Source organism: Sycon ciliatum, chromosome 8 (genome assembly GCF_964019385.1).
Source record: "Sycon ciliatum chromosome 8, ocSycCili1.1, whole genome shotgun sequence".
NCBI lineage: Eukaryota > Metazoa > Porifera > Calcarea > Leucosolenida > Sycettidae > Sycon > Sycon ciliatum.
In genome coordinates, this window is record NC_088650.1 from 28,946,489 (window position 1) to 28,959,625 (window position 13,137).

The 13,137-nt window shown below is 44.1% G+C and overlaps 1 protein-coding gene across 1 annotated transcript; it reads right to left on the bottom strand.

The window, feature by feature from the left end:
- Positions 1 to 1,641: 1,641 nt before the first annotated feature.
- Positions 1,642 to 12,725, bottom strand: LOC135822241 (uncharacterized). Its single transcript, XM_065334965.1, has 8 exons — positions 12,634 to 12,725; positions 12,132 to 12,194; positions 10,352 to 10,431; positions 9,731 to 9,811; positions 8,586 to 8,605; positions 6,968 to 7,085; positions 5,731 to 5,777; positions 1,642 to 1,764 (listed from the first exon to the last, which is right to left on the bottom strand). The coding sequence occupies exons 2-8, from the start codon at positions 12,163 to 12,165 to the stop codon at positions 1,719 to 1,721; spliced, it is 426 nt and encodes a 141-aa protein (XP_065191037.1). The 5' UTR covers positions 12,166 to 12,194; positions 12,634 to 12,725; the 3' UTR covers positions 1,642 to 1,718.
- Positions 12,726 to 13,137: the final 412 nt, after the last annotated feature.

Below are 13,137 nucleotides of genomic sequence, written 5' to 3' on the forward strand. Positions count from 1 at the left end.
CTTCACCTTGGGGATCGCCAACACCTTCAGTGCAATCCTTGTAACCATCCTTATGAGTTCTGTTGTTGTCCGTGGCCAATTAGCTCCTCGATATCGAGATTAAAAAATCAGTGATTCAGCGTCAATGGTGTATCAGCGTCAAATCCTGTTTGGAGCGGAAAAGCGTGGTCCGTTCTTGCTTTTTTGGAGCGTCAACTCTCGCTTTTGCCGCTCTGGCGGCAAGTTACTATGGAGATTCGGATTATAATCCTAGGGTTATTTCGATTTTGCCGCAGTCTGACCAGCCCTTATGCGACCTTGTGTCAAAATGACCAAAATATGCGAAAATATGCACAAGCATATTCGGGCACTCCCTAAACAGAGCAGCTGCACAAATATGAAGAGGCCGATTAATTCGAATTGCGATTCCGCGTATCTTTTGAATGTATTGTTCCATAATCATGTTTGTACTCCAAGTAGTAAAGAAAAAAGGATTAATTAACTACAAGTCACGCTATAATTATCCACTAACACCACCAGTTACTAAACAAGCAGCTCATGCGATGACATTGCGCGACACTGACAGACGGTACTGACGCTCTACAACTAACTGGCTAACAGCTCTAGCACATCTTGGATGCGCACTCCAACAACCTTCCAACTTGGAAGGTTCTAAGTTATCGGAATAAAATAAGGAAGGGAAGGTGAGCTCAACGAAGACAAGCACGAGCTGAAAGTCTAAGCTGTGAAGGACGTAGGCGGATGTTAATGCATGTCGATGACGATACTGGCAAGACGACTGGAAAATACGGTCAAAGCACGATTCAAAGACGCAAAGCAACATTCCACACAACTTGTGTGGATCAAAGATGCGAAGATCAATAAAAGGGGAAGCTCTGCGAACATGAATCATGCAAAACCGAATGCCTCACAATTTAGATGGACAATAAGCAGCGGTAAAAAGTTACCGCAGCTTATTGACTTGTTACCGCTGCTTATTGTCCATCTAAATTGTGGAAGCACAGTACTGTTTTACTGCTTTGCGTCCTTGAATCATGAATCGTGGTTTGACCGTATTGTCCCGTGTTGTCTTGGTTGCGCTCACCTTCCCCTCCTCAAGTTATTTCTATAACTTAGAACCTTCCAAGAAATTTAGTTGGAAGGCTGGTGAAGTGCGCATCCAAGATGTGCAAGAGCTGTTAGCCAGTTAGTTGTAGAACGTCAGTACCATCGGTCAGTGTCGTGCAATGTTATCACATGAGCTGATTGTTTTAAGTAACTGGTGGTGTTAGTGGACAATAGCGTGGCTTGTAGTTTATTGGTCCTTTTTTAATTACTATCAATTTATCCTTGGCTCTCCATCCGAGTCAAATCATGTTTGATGTGTCTTTACTATCTCCGATAATATGTGAGCATTATAATACCGTTATATAGGGCATTACAAAAGCATTATCTAAAGCATTCTAATGGGCTAGGCCCAAAAATTTGGTGAACAGGTATATTTTTATATATAGTAGAACTAACTGTGCAGCGGGGAGACCATGGTCCAGTGTTTAGGAAGCCTAATGTGTAGATTGAGGGTATAAATTTATAAATGCGTAAAATAATTTACAGAATGTATCGTATACAACAAGTACCAAAAAAAACCACCGTCAACGGATCAAGGCATACTCTCGAAGGTCTCAGTTTCATGCGTGGTGATGAATGATTCATGTATTACACCATGCTAAAACGCCATGCTATACAGCAGTGTCTGAAGTCCTTATCCCCTCGTTGGAGATCCGTCTGTAGGGGAAAGAAGGATCAAACACAAGAAAATACTCACACGCATGTCCAAATTTTTGCAAGTAGCTTCTGCTGTTCCTTTTTGTATTATTTTTAATTTTTTCACCTTGTCATGTCCCTTCCTCCCTCTCTCATAACAGCCACCTTCACTTCCTTTCCCCAGGAGACTCCCTTTGATAGGCATCGATTTGCCTCTTGAGAATCCTTGAAGAAAATATAATATCAATAATAATATCAATTTGGCGCCCAGTGTGACAATAACTGAATAACAGTTTTATACAAATAATCTACGTGGAGATAATGATTTTAATATAGCTATGAATAGGATGAAGGCCGCAGACATCACGCAACTACGTTACTTGTTTGACATGTATTACAGAACAAGTAACGTCGTTGCGTGATGTCTGCGGCCTTCATCCTATTCATAGCTATATTAGAACAAGAGTAGCTTGTTTCACGTCGGAACTTTCAATGTTCGTGGACTAAATTCAAATTTGAAAAAAAATCAACTTATTTGTGACCTAACAAGATATGGAGCTGAACTCTGCTGCCTGCAAGAGACGAAAATCTCTCAGGGCTTCGATGGAATTATTGATAATTATCGACTCCTGTGTCTTTCGTCGACCTCTCGACACTATGGACTTGGATTCGCCGTAAAAATAAGTTTACTGCCCCGAATTCACAGATACTGGAGTATCTCTGACCGGATTGCTGTGCTGCAGCTATGGCTGTCCGATAGAACTCTGTGCTCGTTTATCAACGTTTATGCACCAACATCTGGACGCGTTGCGGAGGACCCTGCCTGTCTGGATGAATTCTACAACAGTTTATTGGAGACAATTCAGAAGCTTCGATCATCAGCCATGCTTTTCGTGATAGGTGATTTCAATGCAAAAGTTGGAAAACGTTCCGTTACAGCTACGGGGAGACATGATTTGTCGTGCTGCGGAGCACACTCAAGAGGCCGCCGCAATTACAGTGGACAGGTTCTGACTGACTTTGCGTCGGACAACCACCTGTTTGCTTGCAACACTGCATTCCAACACCGTGCGGCACATATCACAACATGGACAGGATGGCGTCACAACCCAGACGGTGGTTCAGCAATACCCATATACAACCAGATCGATTATATATTCTGTCGGAATAGTGAGCGTTCTGTGGTGGAAGATGCGAGGTCATATGCGGGGACAAAGATGGAGAGTGACCACCGCCTTGTCCTCGCTAAAGTCAACCTGACCAATCTTTACAAGAAATTGAATGCGCCATGCATATCAAGGGAGACCAATGACAAATTCAGTGTATCTGAATTCAGTGACTTGAGCAAGAGGGAGGCATACCAAGCGGCAATCGAGCGGGGTCTGGAATTGACATGCCGTGAGATGGACAACATGGGTGTTGAGGAGCATGCCCGGAAGCTCACCGGCATTATGAAGGAGTCAGCTGCATCATCCATTGGCATAGTACCAAAAAGAAGAAAAGTACATACAAATGGCTATAACAATGCCATTGAACAGCTAGCCGAGAAAAAACGCAAGTTACGTTTGGATCTCACTAACTGCAAAAACGCTGGGAAGATTTCTGAGATGAAGCAAGAACGCAATCGCATTTCACACCAGATTCGGCGGGAATGCCTCAAGATGGCATCGAGCAGGCTTGATGAACGAGTGGGAGAAATAGGAAGAATAAAGAATGACGCAAAGATGTTCAAAGCAACCCAGCTACTCCGTCGTCAGAAACAATCACCGGTTATCGTTGAGGATGCTGAAGGCAAAATTATATCTCAACCTGCGGAATCGGTGGAAGCGGTCAAGGAACACTTCAGAACTATATTCTGCGACCAGGCACTAGCAACAACTATGTTGGAGAGGAGTGAAATGCCACTGAACCGATCCATAATGACTGAGGAGGTGTCCAAGGCTGCAAAACGTTTAAATAACGGCAGAGCATCCGGCCCCGATGGAATCCCGGCTGAGCTCCTGAAGTATGGGACGCAATCACTGCATGATAACATAGCCACATTATTCAATAATTACGCTAAAGATCAACGCATCCGGCCTGGTGATGGTATATTGGTCCCGCTGCCGAAACCGGGCAAGAAGAGAGGTCCTCCAGCAAATTTGCGGCCAGTTACCCTTCTAAATACACTACGCAAGCTACTGTCTCTAATCGTATTGACGCGTATTAAGCCGGCAGTTGATCAATACCTCTCGCCCTGCCAGAGCGGATTTCGCAGCGGGAGAAGTACAGCGGATGCTGTGTACTCCTACAGATGGTTGGCAGCAAGATGCCAAAGAGTAAAGGAAGATATCGCCATTTTGGGAATTGATATGTCGAAAGCCTTTGACACTATTTCAAGACCAAAGCTCATGAACATGCTGGAGACTATTGTGAACCGGGACGAATTACATCTTATTCAGTGCTTACTTACGGATACCACCATTAAAGTACGGCTAAACAACATCCTGAGCCAGCCACTTGAAACATACAATGGGACTCCACAGGGAGATTCTCTGTCGCCGGTATTGTTTACGATATACCTGGAAGCTGCGTTAAGAGAGGTACGAAACCGTCTACCACCGCGACCAGACCGAGACGTCCAGCTGCTTCTGCCCGGAGAGTCGGAATATGCAGATGATGTGGACTTCATCAGTACCGACCAAAAGTATCTAAAAGATTGCCTTCCTACAATATCCTCTTCGTTAGCAGAGTGGAACTTGAAGATGAATGAGGGGAAGACGGAACACACCATGATAAGCAGACAAAAGGATCGAATAGAGGAACAGTGGCGACACACAATAAAGCTGGGCTCGATGCTTGGAGTGGATGAGGACATAGGCAGACGAAAGCGGTTGGCTACAAGCGCACTTCACCGGATGTGGGTGATATGGCTGAGAGGGCAACACATCAGAGAGTCCCTACGAGTGCGCCTCTATAATAGATTCATTCTACCAATCCTGCTTTATAACTGTGGCACGTGGAGTCTCACGGGGACACAGGAGCGGAAATTGGACTCGTTCCACAGGCAGCAGCTGCGAACAGTGATAGGCATTAAATACCCGCTCATAATAAAGAACACTTCCCTGTATAAACGCACAGAATCTCGCCCCGTGAGCCAAATCATCAGAGATGCTAGATGGAGGCTGTTTGGTCATGTGCTGCGTTTGGAAGAGGCAGCCCCAGCCAGACGTGCCATGGGAGCTTACTTCTTAGGGGGTAACGGCCCCAGCTTTAGGGGACGCCCAAGAACAACGCTCCCGCGAACGCTCAATAATGATCTCAAAAAGCTGAAAAATAATACCGCCCTAGAGACTGGCGATGACTTGAACATGCTGCAGCAGCTTGCCCAAGACCGTCGACAGTGGCGGGAACTGGTGAAGGCTGTATGTAGCTGCTAATGAAACAATGGACATAATTTATACCTTTATATATAGATAATGGAAATGACTGCAACAGGCTGCAGCAGCTCGCCCAGGATCGCCCTCAGTGGCAGGACCTGGTGAAGGTTGTATGTAGCCGCTAATGCAACAATGGACATAACTTTGCGTTTCCATCTTGTCTTTTTGTGATTGTGATGCTTGATGTGCACTGTGCTTCCTCGCATTCACTTGCTCCTTCTTGCAGCTTGTCTCTTTTTTCTGTTTTTGTTTTTGTTTTTGTTTTGTTTTGACGCTCTGTGTGCATTGCGCTTCCTCGCGCTCACTTGCTCCTTCTTGCGGCTTAAGCGAAGGCTATATGTGAGCTTTATAAGCTCACTGATGCTAACGCGAATAGAGCATAATAATAATAATAATAATAATTAGAATAATAGTTTTATTGTATATTTGTGGATTTCCCAAAGACATAGTCTAAATTGAAGGGAGTTCCATTATAATGGGAGGCTGTAGAGTGGAGATAGCTAACAGTGGTTCCAGAAAAAAACGCACTTGACATGAGACGCCTAAAGGCATGAGCATGTAGACTTACTTGGCACTAGGACACTCCCTGTCGACAGCAGCCTGTATCTCAGATACCTGTTCGTGATGGAAGTACACAAGGAGCGGCATGAACCAAAAACATTAATAAGAATAATCGAGTCGTCGGGTCCGGGTCTTAAGGTGGCAGACTACCCAAAAATTCATATTGAGTGCTACGTCATTTGAAAGAGCATGAATAGTTGCAAATTCTCTGAAAATTGTGTCCCTATCTGACCAGCCGTTCAAGAGTTATGGCCGAAAATGTGCCCTTGCAAGGAGAGATTTTTTTGTTGCATGCTGTCATTTGTTGGCAGCACTGTATTTGAATGTGAGCAGACCGTGCGCAACTTGTCGTATTATGGAAACACGCGAAAGTGTGCAGAATTTTGCCCTAAGTCCAAAAAAGTCCAAAAAATCACGTTAAAAAACCACGTATTGGCCGTGCAGCAGGACTTTTGCCAGCACCCTCGTGACGTTGCAGATATGTGGCTTGATTATTGTAGTTGACGTTGATTTAGTGACTTTGGCAAGTTTGAGTCGTGTCAAGAAGTCAGGTAGGATTCAGTACTAGGTAGTAGTGAAACGTGAGTGGCAGTCTTTGCCGGTTTCTGAGGGCATCCTGGATTTGGTGTGCAGCGCTGTGGAGGTCCCAGCACTGGATGTTGTATCAAAGGTACGACCTCGTAGCACGTGCTAAACCTAAAAAAATTCAAAAATTGACTTGGGTCTGTGGGAGTCCGTGAGAGAACGCCCACTCGTTCCGTTGTGACAGATTCCAGGGCCACGTTGAGGGGCCCTACCCCACCACCCATGGCTGCTTCTGGACTTGTTTTAGGTTTGGGTCCCGCGCACGGACAGAATGGGCACGAAAATGTGAAAAAATGTAAATGCATTTGTTTGGTTCCTGGGGTGGCTCGCACACCGTGGCACTATGCCGGAAATTTGAGTTTTTCCGGCCTGGAAAGCCTGTCAGTGAGGCGCAAGAACTTGTAAATCATGTCCTGAGGGCCAGCATAGTGGCAGGAGTGTGTGGTCAAAATTTCACTCAAATCCACTGAGAAACACCAAAGTTACGGTCAATTGAATGCCATATGAAATTTATGGGTAGGCTGCCCCCTAGGGCGGGCAGGATGAAAACCTAGACTTTCATTACGATTGACTTTGCGATGTATAATAAAGAATATATACATACATTGACAGCCTTCCTGATGAATAGAATGAATGACCTGAGCTTAAAACACTCTCACCCTTGTGGCGCTTGCCAGATGCACACTCATTGCGGAGCCCTCTCCAGGCGTTCCCTCTGTATCTTCAAGATGCTGCCAAGTGAAGATAAACTCTTGACCGGACACATTGACGAACGATCTGTCAGTAGTGCATATCAAGAAAAAAACATTCCGGAGAAAATGTTGAACGGTCTCTGCTGGGATGACGGCTACACCATAGCTCAGTGGTTAGAGTCCTGGTGGTAACAGTCAATTTTTGCTTCAGACTTTCCCGTTCGCGTCCTTCCCTCAAACAAGTTTATTATAATTATGACTTCGGGCTCCCTGCGTGCTAGTATGTACGTGAGGTGTGTGGGTTACAGTGAGGGCTGCGTCCCATCCGCCGCGCCTGCGTCTTTCCCTCAAACCGGTGAAAAATAATAATATTACATTAATATTTTTAAAGGGTCGGCGTGGAGGTTTAATTACTTATGCTGTTATAAAATGTTCTATTGTTGTACACAGTACCCTCAGTTCCGATACTATTCACTGATGAGCGGAACACGAAAATCGATTTTGAATAACATAAAAATCCTTAAAAATTCCATGAACTCGTTGTTGTCTGGCCATGTCTGCATCGATTATACTCCTAATTGCATTAATATTTTTTTGCGCCTTTCCCTCAAACCAGGGAATAATGTTCAGTTGTTGATAAAGATCAATGATGTCAGCTCTTCCGGAAACACTGCATGATAGCGACATGTTTTTGATCAAGATCAGTGGGAGAGATTGAAATGGGGACGCACGATGGGCTAATGTTTCAATGGATCGCATATTGCTTCTAATTCGCAATCGAGTTGGTTAGGCGGCGGTCACATTTACATTCTGAACACTTTTCAACCATTCAGTCGAAGACGCGCGGAACCATTCCGCCGAGCGTTTTTTAATTAATTGTAGCGTCTTTCAGCCAAAAAATGTCGAGCTTCCAGACGCATTCAGCCACAGCCCACAGCGTTTCGATCATGCTTTTCAGTGAGTTTGGATCGATCGTTCAATGCTCTTTCTCCCGTGATGTTTACTCAGTCATCCTTTTCACTGAGATGAGTGTCCTCTCCACCATATCTACTAAGTTCTGGCGCATGGACTCTGCAGCCAGAGGCGAGACCTGTTGTGAAGTTGACCGATTGAATTGATCTCTCAAGACCAGAATCGTGAAAAATAGAGGTTTGATGATCGTCGTCAGCTCAGGAAAGCCTACAAAGTCGTCGAAGAAGAGCATGGCTCTCATTGGTTACATCTGGATCCCTTTCCTTTCGAAAATAACGCATGAAGTATCTCGGATTGAGAAAAATCTCAAAGCAGGTGGTCTATTTCAGAGTAAAAATAATTAGAGAATTTGAAAAATTCGAAAACATTTGAAACATTTTCAGTCATTCTGCTGGCGCTGGGAATGCAGTGTGACCAGACAGTCAGCTAACTGGTGCTGAAAGCGCAAAGAGCGTTTCAGCTGGTCAGCCAACATCTCGTGCAGTGTGACCTCGCACTAAGAAAGCGTAACTGGGTATTGCTAAGAATGTAATGTTGCCATAATGACTGAGCTGCGCTGCAGGTGTACACGTGCATACAACACAGTGGCAGCAATAGCGCCTGTTTGACTTACCGATACAGCGGAATTCGAAACTGGAAATTTGATTAGGACGTTCCGAAGACAGTGAAAAAAACAGAAACAACAAATCACGCAAAATCCTGGATTAGGAAAGGCGAATTAACACGAATGTAAAAGGCTATAAACAATCCTTGGGTTGAACCGTTCTCTGGCTAGACAGTGAACACTGATATTTTTACTGCACTAAACATCTAGACAAGCAGCGAGAATTACAATCATGCACGTGCGAGGACTCGTTTGTGAGTGGTTTATTTTTATTATTATTATTATTATTTATTACTTGCGTGTACGCGTTGGAGTCAACCATGCGAGCATGATTCACAACTTCGCTTATGCTGAACATGATAAACAGGACTATGACAGGGGAAAAATTGAGCTAGAACGATGGTATAATTATGATAATTATATCATAATATTATAGTGAAGTGGTTTATGCTACGACTAATGTCAATGCTTGCTTGTGCGTGTAAGAAATCAGGGAGAAAGCGATCTTTGCTTGTTTCTGCAATACAATCGTAACCGGCTCAGCACTACACTCTACTGCTGAACTAAAGCATAGAGCTGGAAATCAGATACAGCGCTAGCGCTAGGAATCGACAACGGATACTACATACTACCTACATTGTACTGAAGTACCTACATTGTAGCATAAAATGTGGACTTTTGGGGCTGGAATTGAACATACCACCTACTTTGTCGCATAAAATGTGGACTTTGGGGGCTGAAATAGAGCTAGCATAAAGGCTTCATATTTAGTCGAAACTAGCATAAGTCATTGGATTCTCACGCTCAGTGAAACGCTATTGCTACAGTACATGTATAATTATGTGCATTGCCTTCCTTCTCCTCACACGACCCCTTGGAAATCACCCGATTCCTTCTTATACTGACGGCATATTCTTCTACTTCGCTTCCGTCCTCTACACATTCTCGCTAATCCTTTTTATACTCGTAACTGAAAAGAGAAACAAAAACCTGGTGGGGTTAGCATATTTTCTCTTTTCAGGCAGTTCACTTCCCTAACAGACCCTTTGAATTTGAAGTTCTCCCAATCCTTTCAAAATATATGACTTGGATCTATTCACCATTACTGCTATGAGGAAAACCATTTCTGTGCTACAGTCTACATAGGTTCTTACCTCACGTCCATCTACCACGACAAGTAGATACTTCCCAATGTCATATAAGCGGCCGGGCTCCTGGCCCTGCCTTGCTTGGAACTATACGCGAACATATACACAGGTTATAAAGAGGAATCGGGAAACGGTAGAGATGATGAGAAAAAATGTCCTATTCAAGTCCTATTAAAGTGGAGAGACCCAACACCCAATATGTCCAAGATGATTTTAGGTTGCGCTCACACGAAAAGAAAGAAAAATGCAAGAAAGGTTGCACTTTGTGCAGAAAAGGCACAATGACTCGAGCGCTCACACGTACAACGGTTGCATTCACGATTAACAAAAACACACTAGTCCGCGAGCAAATCAAATATTCCTGTGGATCGCCGTCAAGTGCTCTCTTCAGTGTGGAGAAGCTGATGGATGACCGACATGCTGCCTTTGTGATTTTCTAACTGAGAAACAACGCGAGTGACCTGCAGCTCACGTAGAAATTTGGAGTTGACGTGCAATTGCGCGTCACATCGGAAATAACGTGCATCTAAACGTCTCTAATGTGAGTATGACCTGCTTTCCAATGGTTTTGGTGTCATTAGTTTACAATCCTCAATAACAAATTCTATAGAAGTCAGTATTTCTCACCTCGAAGAGTTTGAAGGTGCACCGCGCTGACAAGGGTTTCAGCACTCTAAATAGGGTAACTTGGTCCAGCTCAGGAGGCGCTTCATCAAGAAACAAAATAGTAAAGTTGCATTCACAAAAATCGTAAATACCAGAGGATACCCGCAACCAATAAAATTAATAGTCCAGGAGCAAGACACATCTTGTCCCAGCGAGCTACATCATTTTTACACTTTGTGAATATGGTGTGCCTCTCTCCCCTCGCTTTCGCCTCCCGGAGGCTTGTTAGTAGTACTTCCGAATGGTAGTTAGACGCTTGGATGGCCCAAAATTTCCAAATTGTACACTGACTGTGCTAAGCAAAAAAGAGAGAGAGTAAACGTTCATGTGTGTACTTTTTCAACGGCCGAATACAGCTGCTTACCATCTTTAAAGGCAACATTGCCTGTTGGGAAATCCCTAACAAAATAAGAAAAGAAAAAAATAATAATCTGGTTGTGTCAGTACTAGCTGTCAAAAGAGCCTGATGATATTCAAACACAGTTGACAAAACATTCACTAGTTGAGAGAATAGAGAAATGGAAAAATCGGAATAAAAAATTGACTTTTTCTCAAAAAATTGACTGCCACCACTAAGACTCGAACCAGGGACCTTCACTTAATTAAGGCCAGTGATGCTCTAACCACTGAGCTATCGTGTAGTAGTAGTATCTGTCATCCCAGCAGAGACCGTTCAACATATTTTTCGGACTTCGAAACTCATGCTTCTTGTGAACGCTGTATATGACATTGAATATAATACAGCTACATATACATGTGTATACATTGAATATAAGGCAGCTAAAAGCGTGCGCGCATTGTCCTGGCTACCTCTGAGCATTGCTCGTTATTAGATTCGCAATATGTATTATGCCTATCATTGGTATGCGTCATCCTGGGCATGTCTCAAAGAAGGCCTTAGAGGGAAGATGCGGGACCGATCCCCTCAACATCTCCGTATCGTACGGTTTGGTGACATGCTTGGTTTACCCTCCAATTTCCCCTCTCAGCCCACCGTAGACATGTCCAGTGTTGCTAAATGAAATCCAGTCGCGTCACTCAAGCACGCGCCGGGCGTTGCGCAGCCCTAGACCTGCGAACGCTGGGCTGCGAAATGATGCGAGGCGCAAACCTGAGTGACGCCACTGGATGCCATTGAGCAGCGCTGTATCTCCAGCAGCGTACAATTGAAGGGACGTTTTGGTCCACCCTCGCACCATTTTCGCAACTACCAGCACAGCCGAACTCACTCGATACAAGTACATGTACAAGTATGACATTAATTTTGTACTTTATCCTGAGCGTCACAAGGTACGTAAGAATACCCAGCTTACATCACGAAAGCGATGTGAAATATGCTTAAACACAATGCAGTGTACTACACAAGAAACCAAATATCTTTCCCGTTACAGTGCTCCCAGTTTCATGTTCAAAAACACTCATACGCTTTGCCCTTGGTGACCAGCGAAGCATTGTTGCAATCGTGTGCTTCCAACTGCGTGAAATAGTATTGGACGATTCGCATTGTTGCGACAAGAGAATGAAGAAATCTGAGAGCCTTTGAATTTAGCGTCATCACCCCGCTTTGCAAGTATAAGGAATGGAGAATTTTGCCCTCCTCAGCACACTGAACTTACAACATGACCATGTATTATGTGCTACACACACTTGAGAGGGACGAAAAGCGTTTCTTCTGTAACTCTGAGTTTCACGGTTTTAACCGATCATCAGACAGCATCATCAGATGTGCTATTCAACTTACAATTTTCCTTTTCGCCACCGCCGCAAATGCACATAATTTATTCAATCAAGTCGTGGTCAAGTGCTGGACAGTTGATCAGAAGACAAAAACGTAATGCAGAATCCAGCATTATAATAATTATAATAAAATTCTTCTGACATAATAAAACCAGCATCATCGGAAACTTGAGTTCAAAGTGCATGCCGCCGCCATCCTACTTACAAACCCCAGATAACAAATATTATTTTACTGATGATTCGAAGACAGCACTACAGAAGGATGACCAGCTGTGGCTGCTGCGTACATCTATTGGCTTGAAACTTGCCTATAGTCCCACGAGCGTGCCACAGTTGAAAAGCTAAGGTTTATGTCCGTAGCTATGCAAAGGACGCTACGTCTGGCGCTAGGCAGGGTACACACAGCTTCAATTTATTGGAAGGGGGGGGGGCATCCATATGAGAAAGTCAAAGATGTTGGTTTCGTGGCTTGGTAACTGAGAACACACTTTGTGAATGAATCTTACCTCTGTCTCAAGGTGAAAGGCAAAGCTTGCTATTGATTACATGAGCAAACGCGATGCTAGCCTTCTTCTTTGTTTAGTTGAAACAAGGCGGCTTCGCTGGTTTTGCGAGCGCTATTTTCCCTTGTACTTAAGTGTACGATGGTATGAAAAACATCATGAACATATCTATGTACACCTTCTATACGCACCTGTCTTCCAGCTTACTGGCTCTGATAATACAAACCCCGACATTCACGACACAGCGCACTGTTGAAACCGAAAAGAAAGGATATACTGGCCTGGTTGAGGTGGGTCTGTCCATTTGATTTTTTCCTTCAGCGGGTAAGATAAAGATGAACAACGGAAATATTTCGGGCAAAAGCCCTCAGAAGAGCCCAGACAAGAAAGCCTCCAAGTCAGCAGCAAAGAAAAAGGTGACTATTAGAGAAGATATTAAAGTCACGCGGTTCCCGAACCACGAGGCGCCAAACCAGGCAAAAGTCCAGGGACAAGATTTCAAGACGA

Excerpts from the sequence above, each read along its gene's own strand:
- LOC135822241 (XM_065334965.1), bottom strand. The coding sequence starts at position 12,165 with ATGTGCATTTGCGGCGGTGGCGAAAAGGAAAATT. Across the intron at positions 8,606-9,730 it reads TCGTGGTAGATGGACGTGAG|TTTCGAATTCCGCTGTATCG; the intron begins GTAAGAACCTAT and ends TCAAATTTCCAG. Across the intron at positions 5,778-6,967 it reads ATCTGGCAAGCGCCACAAGG|GTATCTGAGATACAGGCTGC; the intron begins GTGAGAGTGTTT and ends CATCACGAACAG.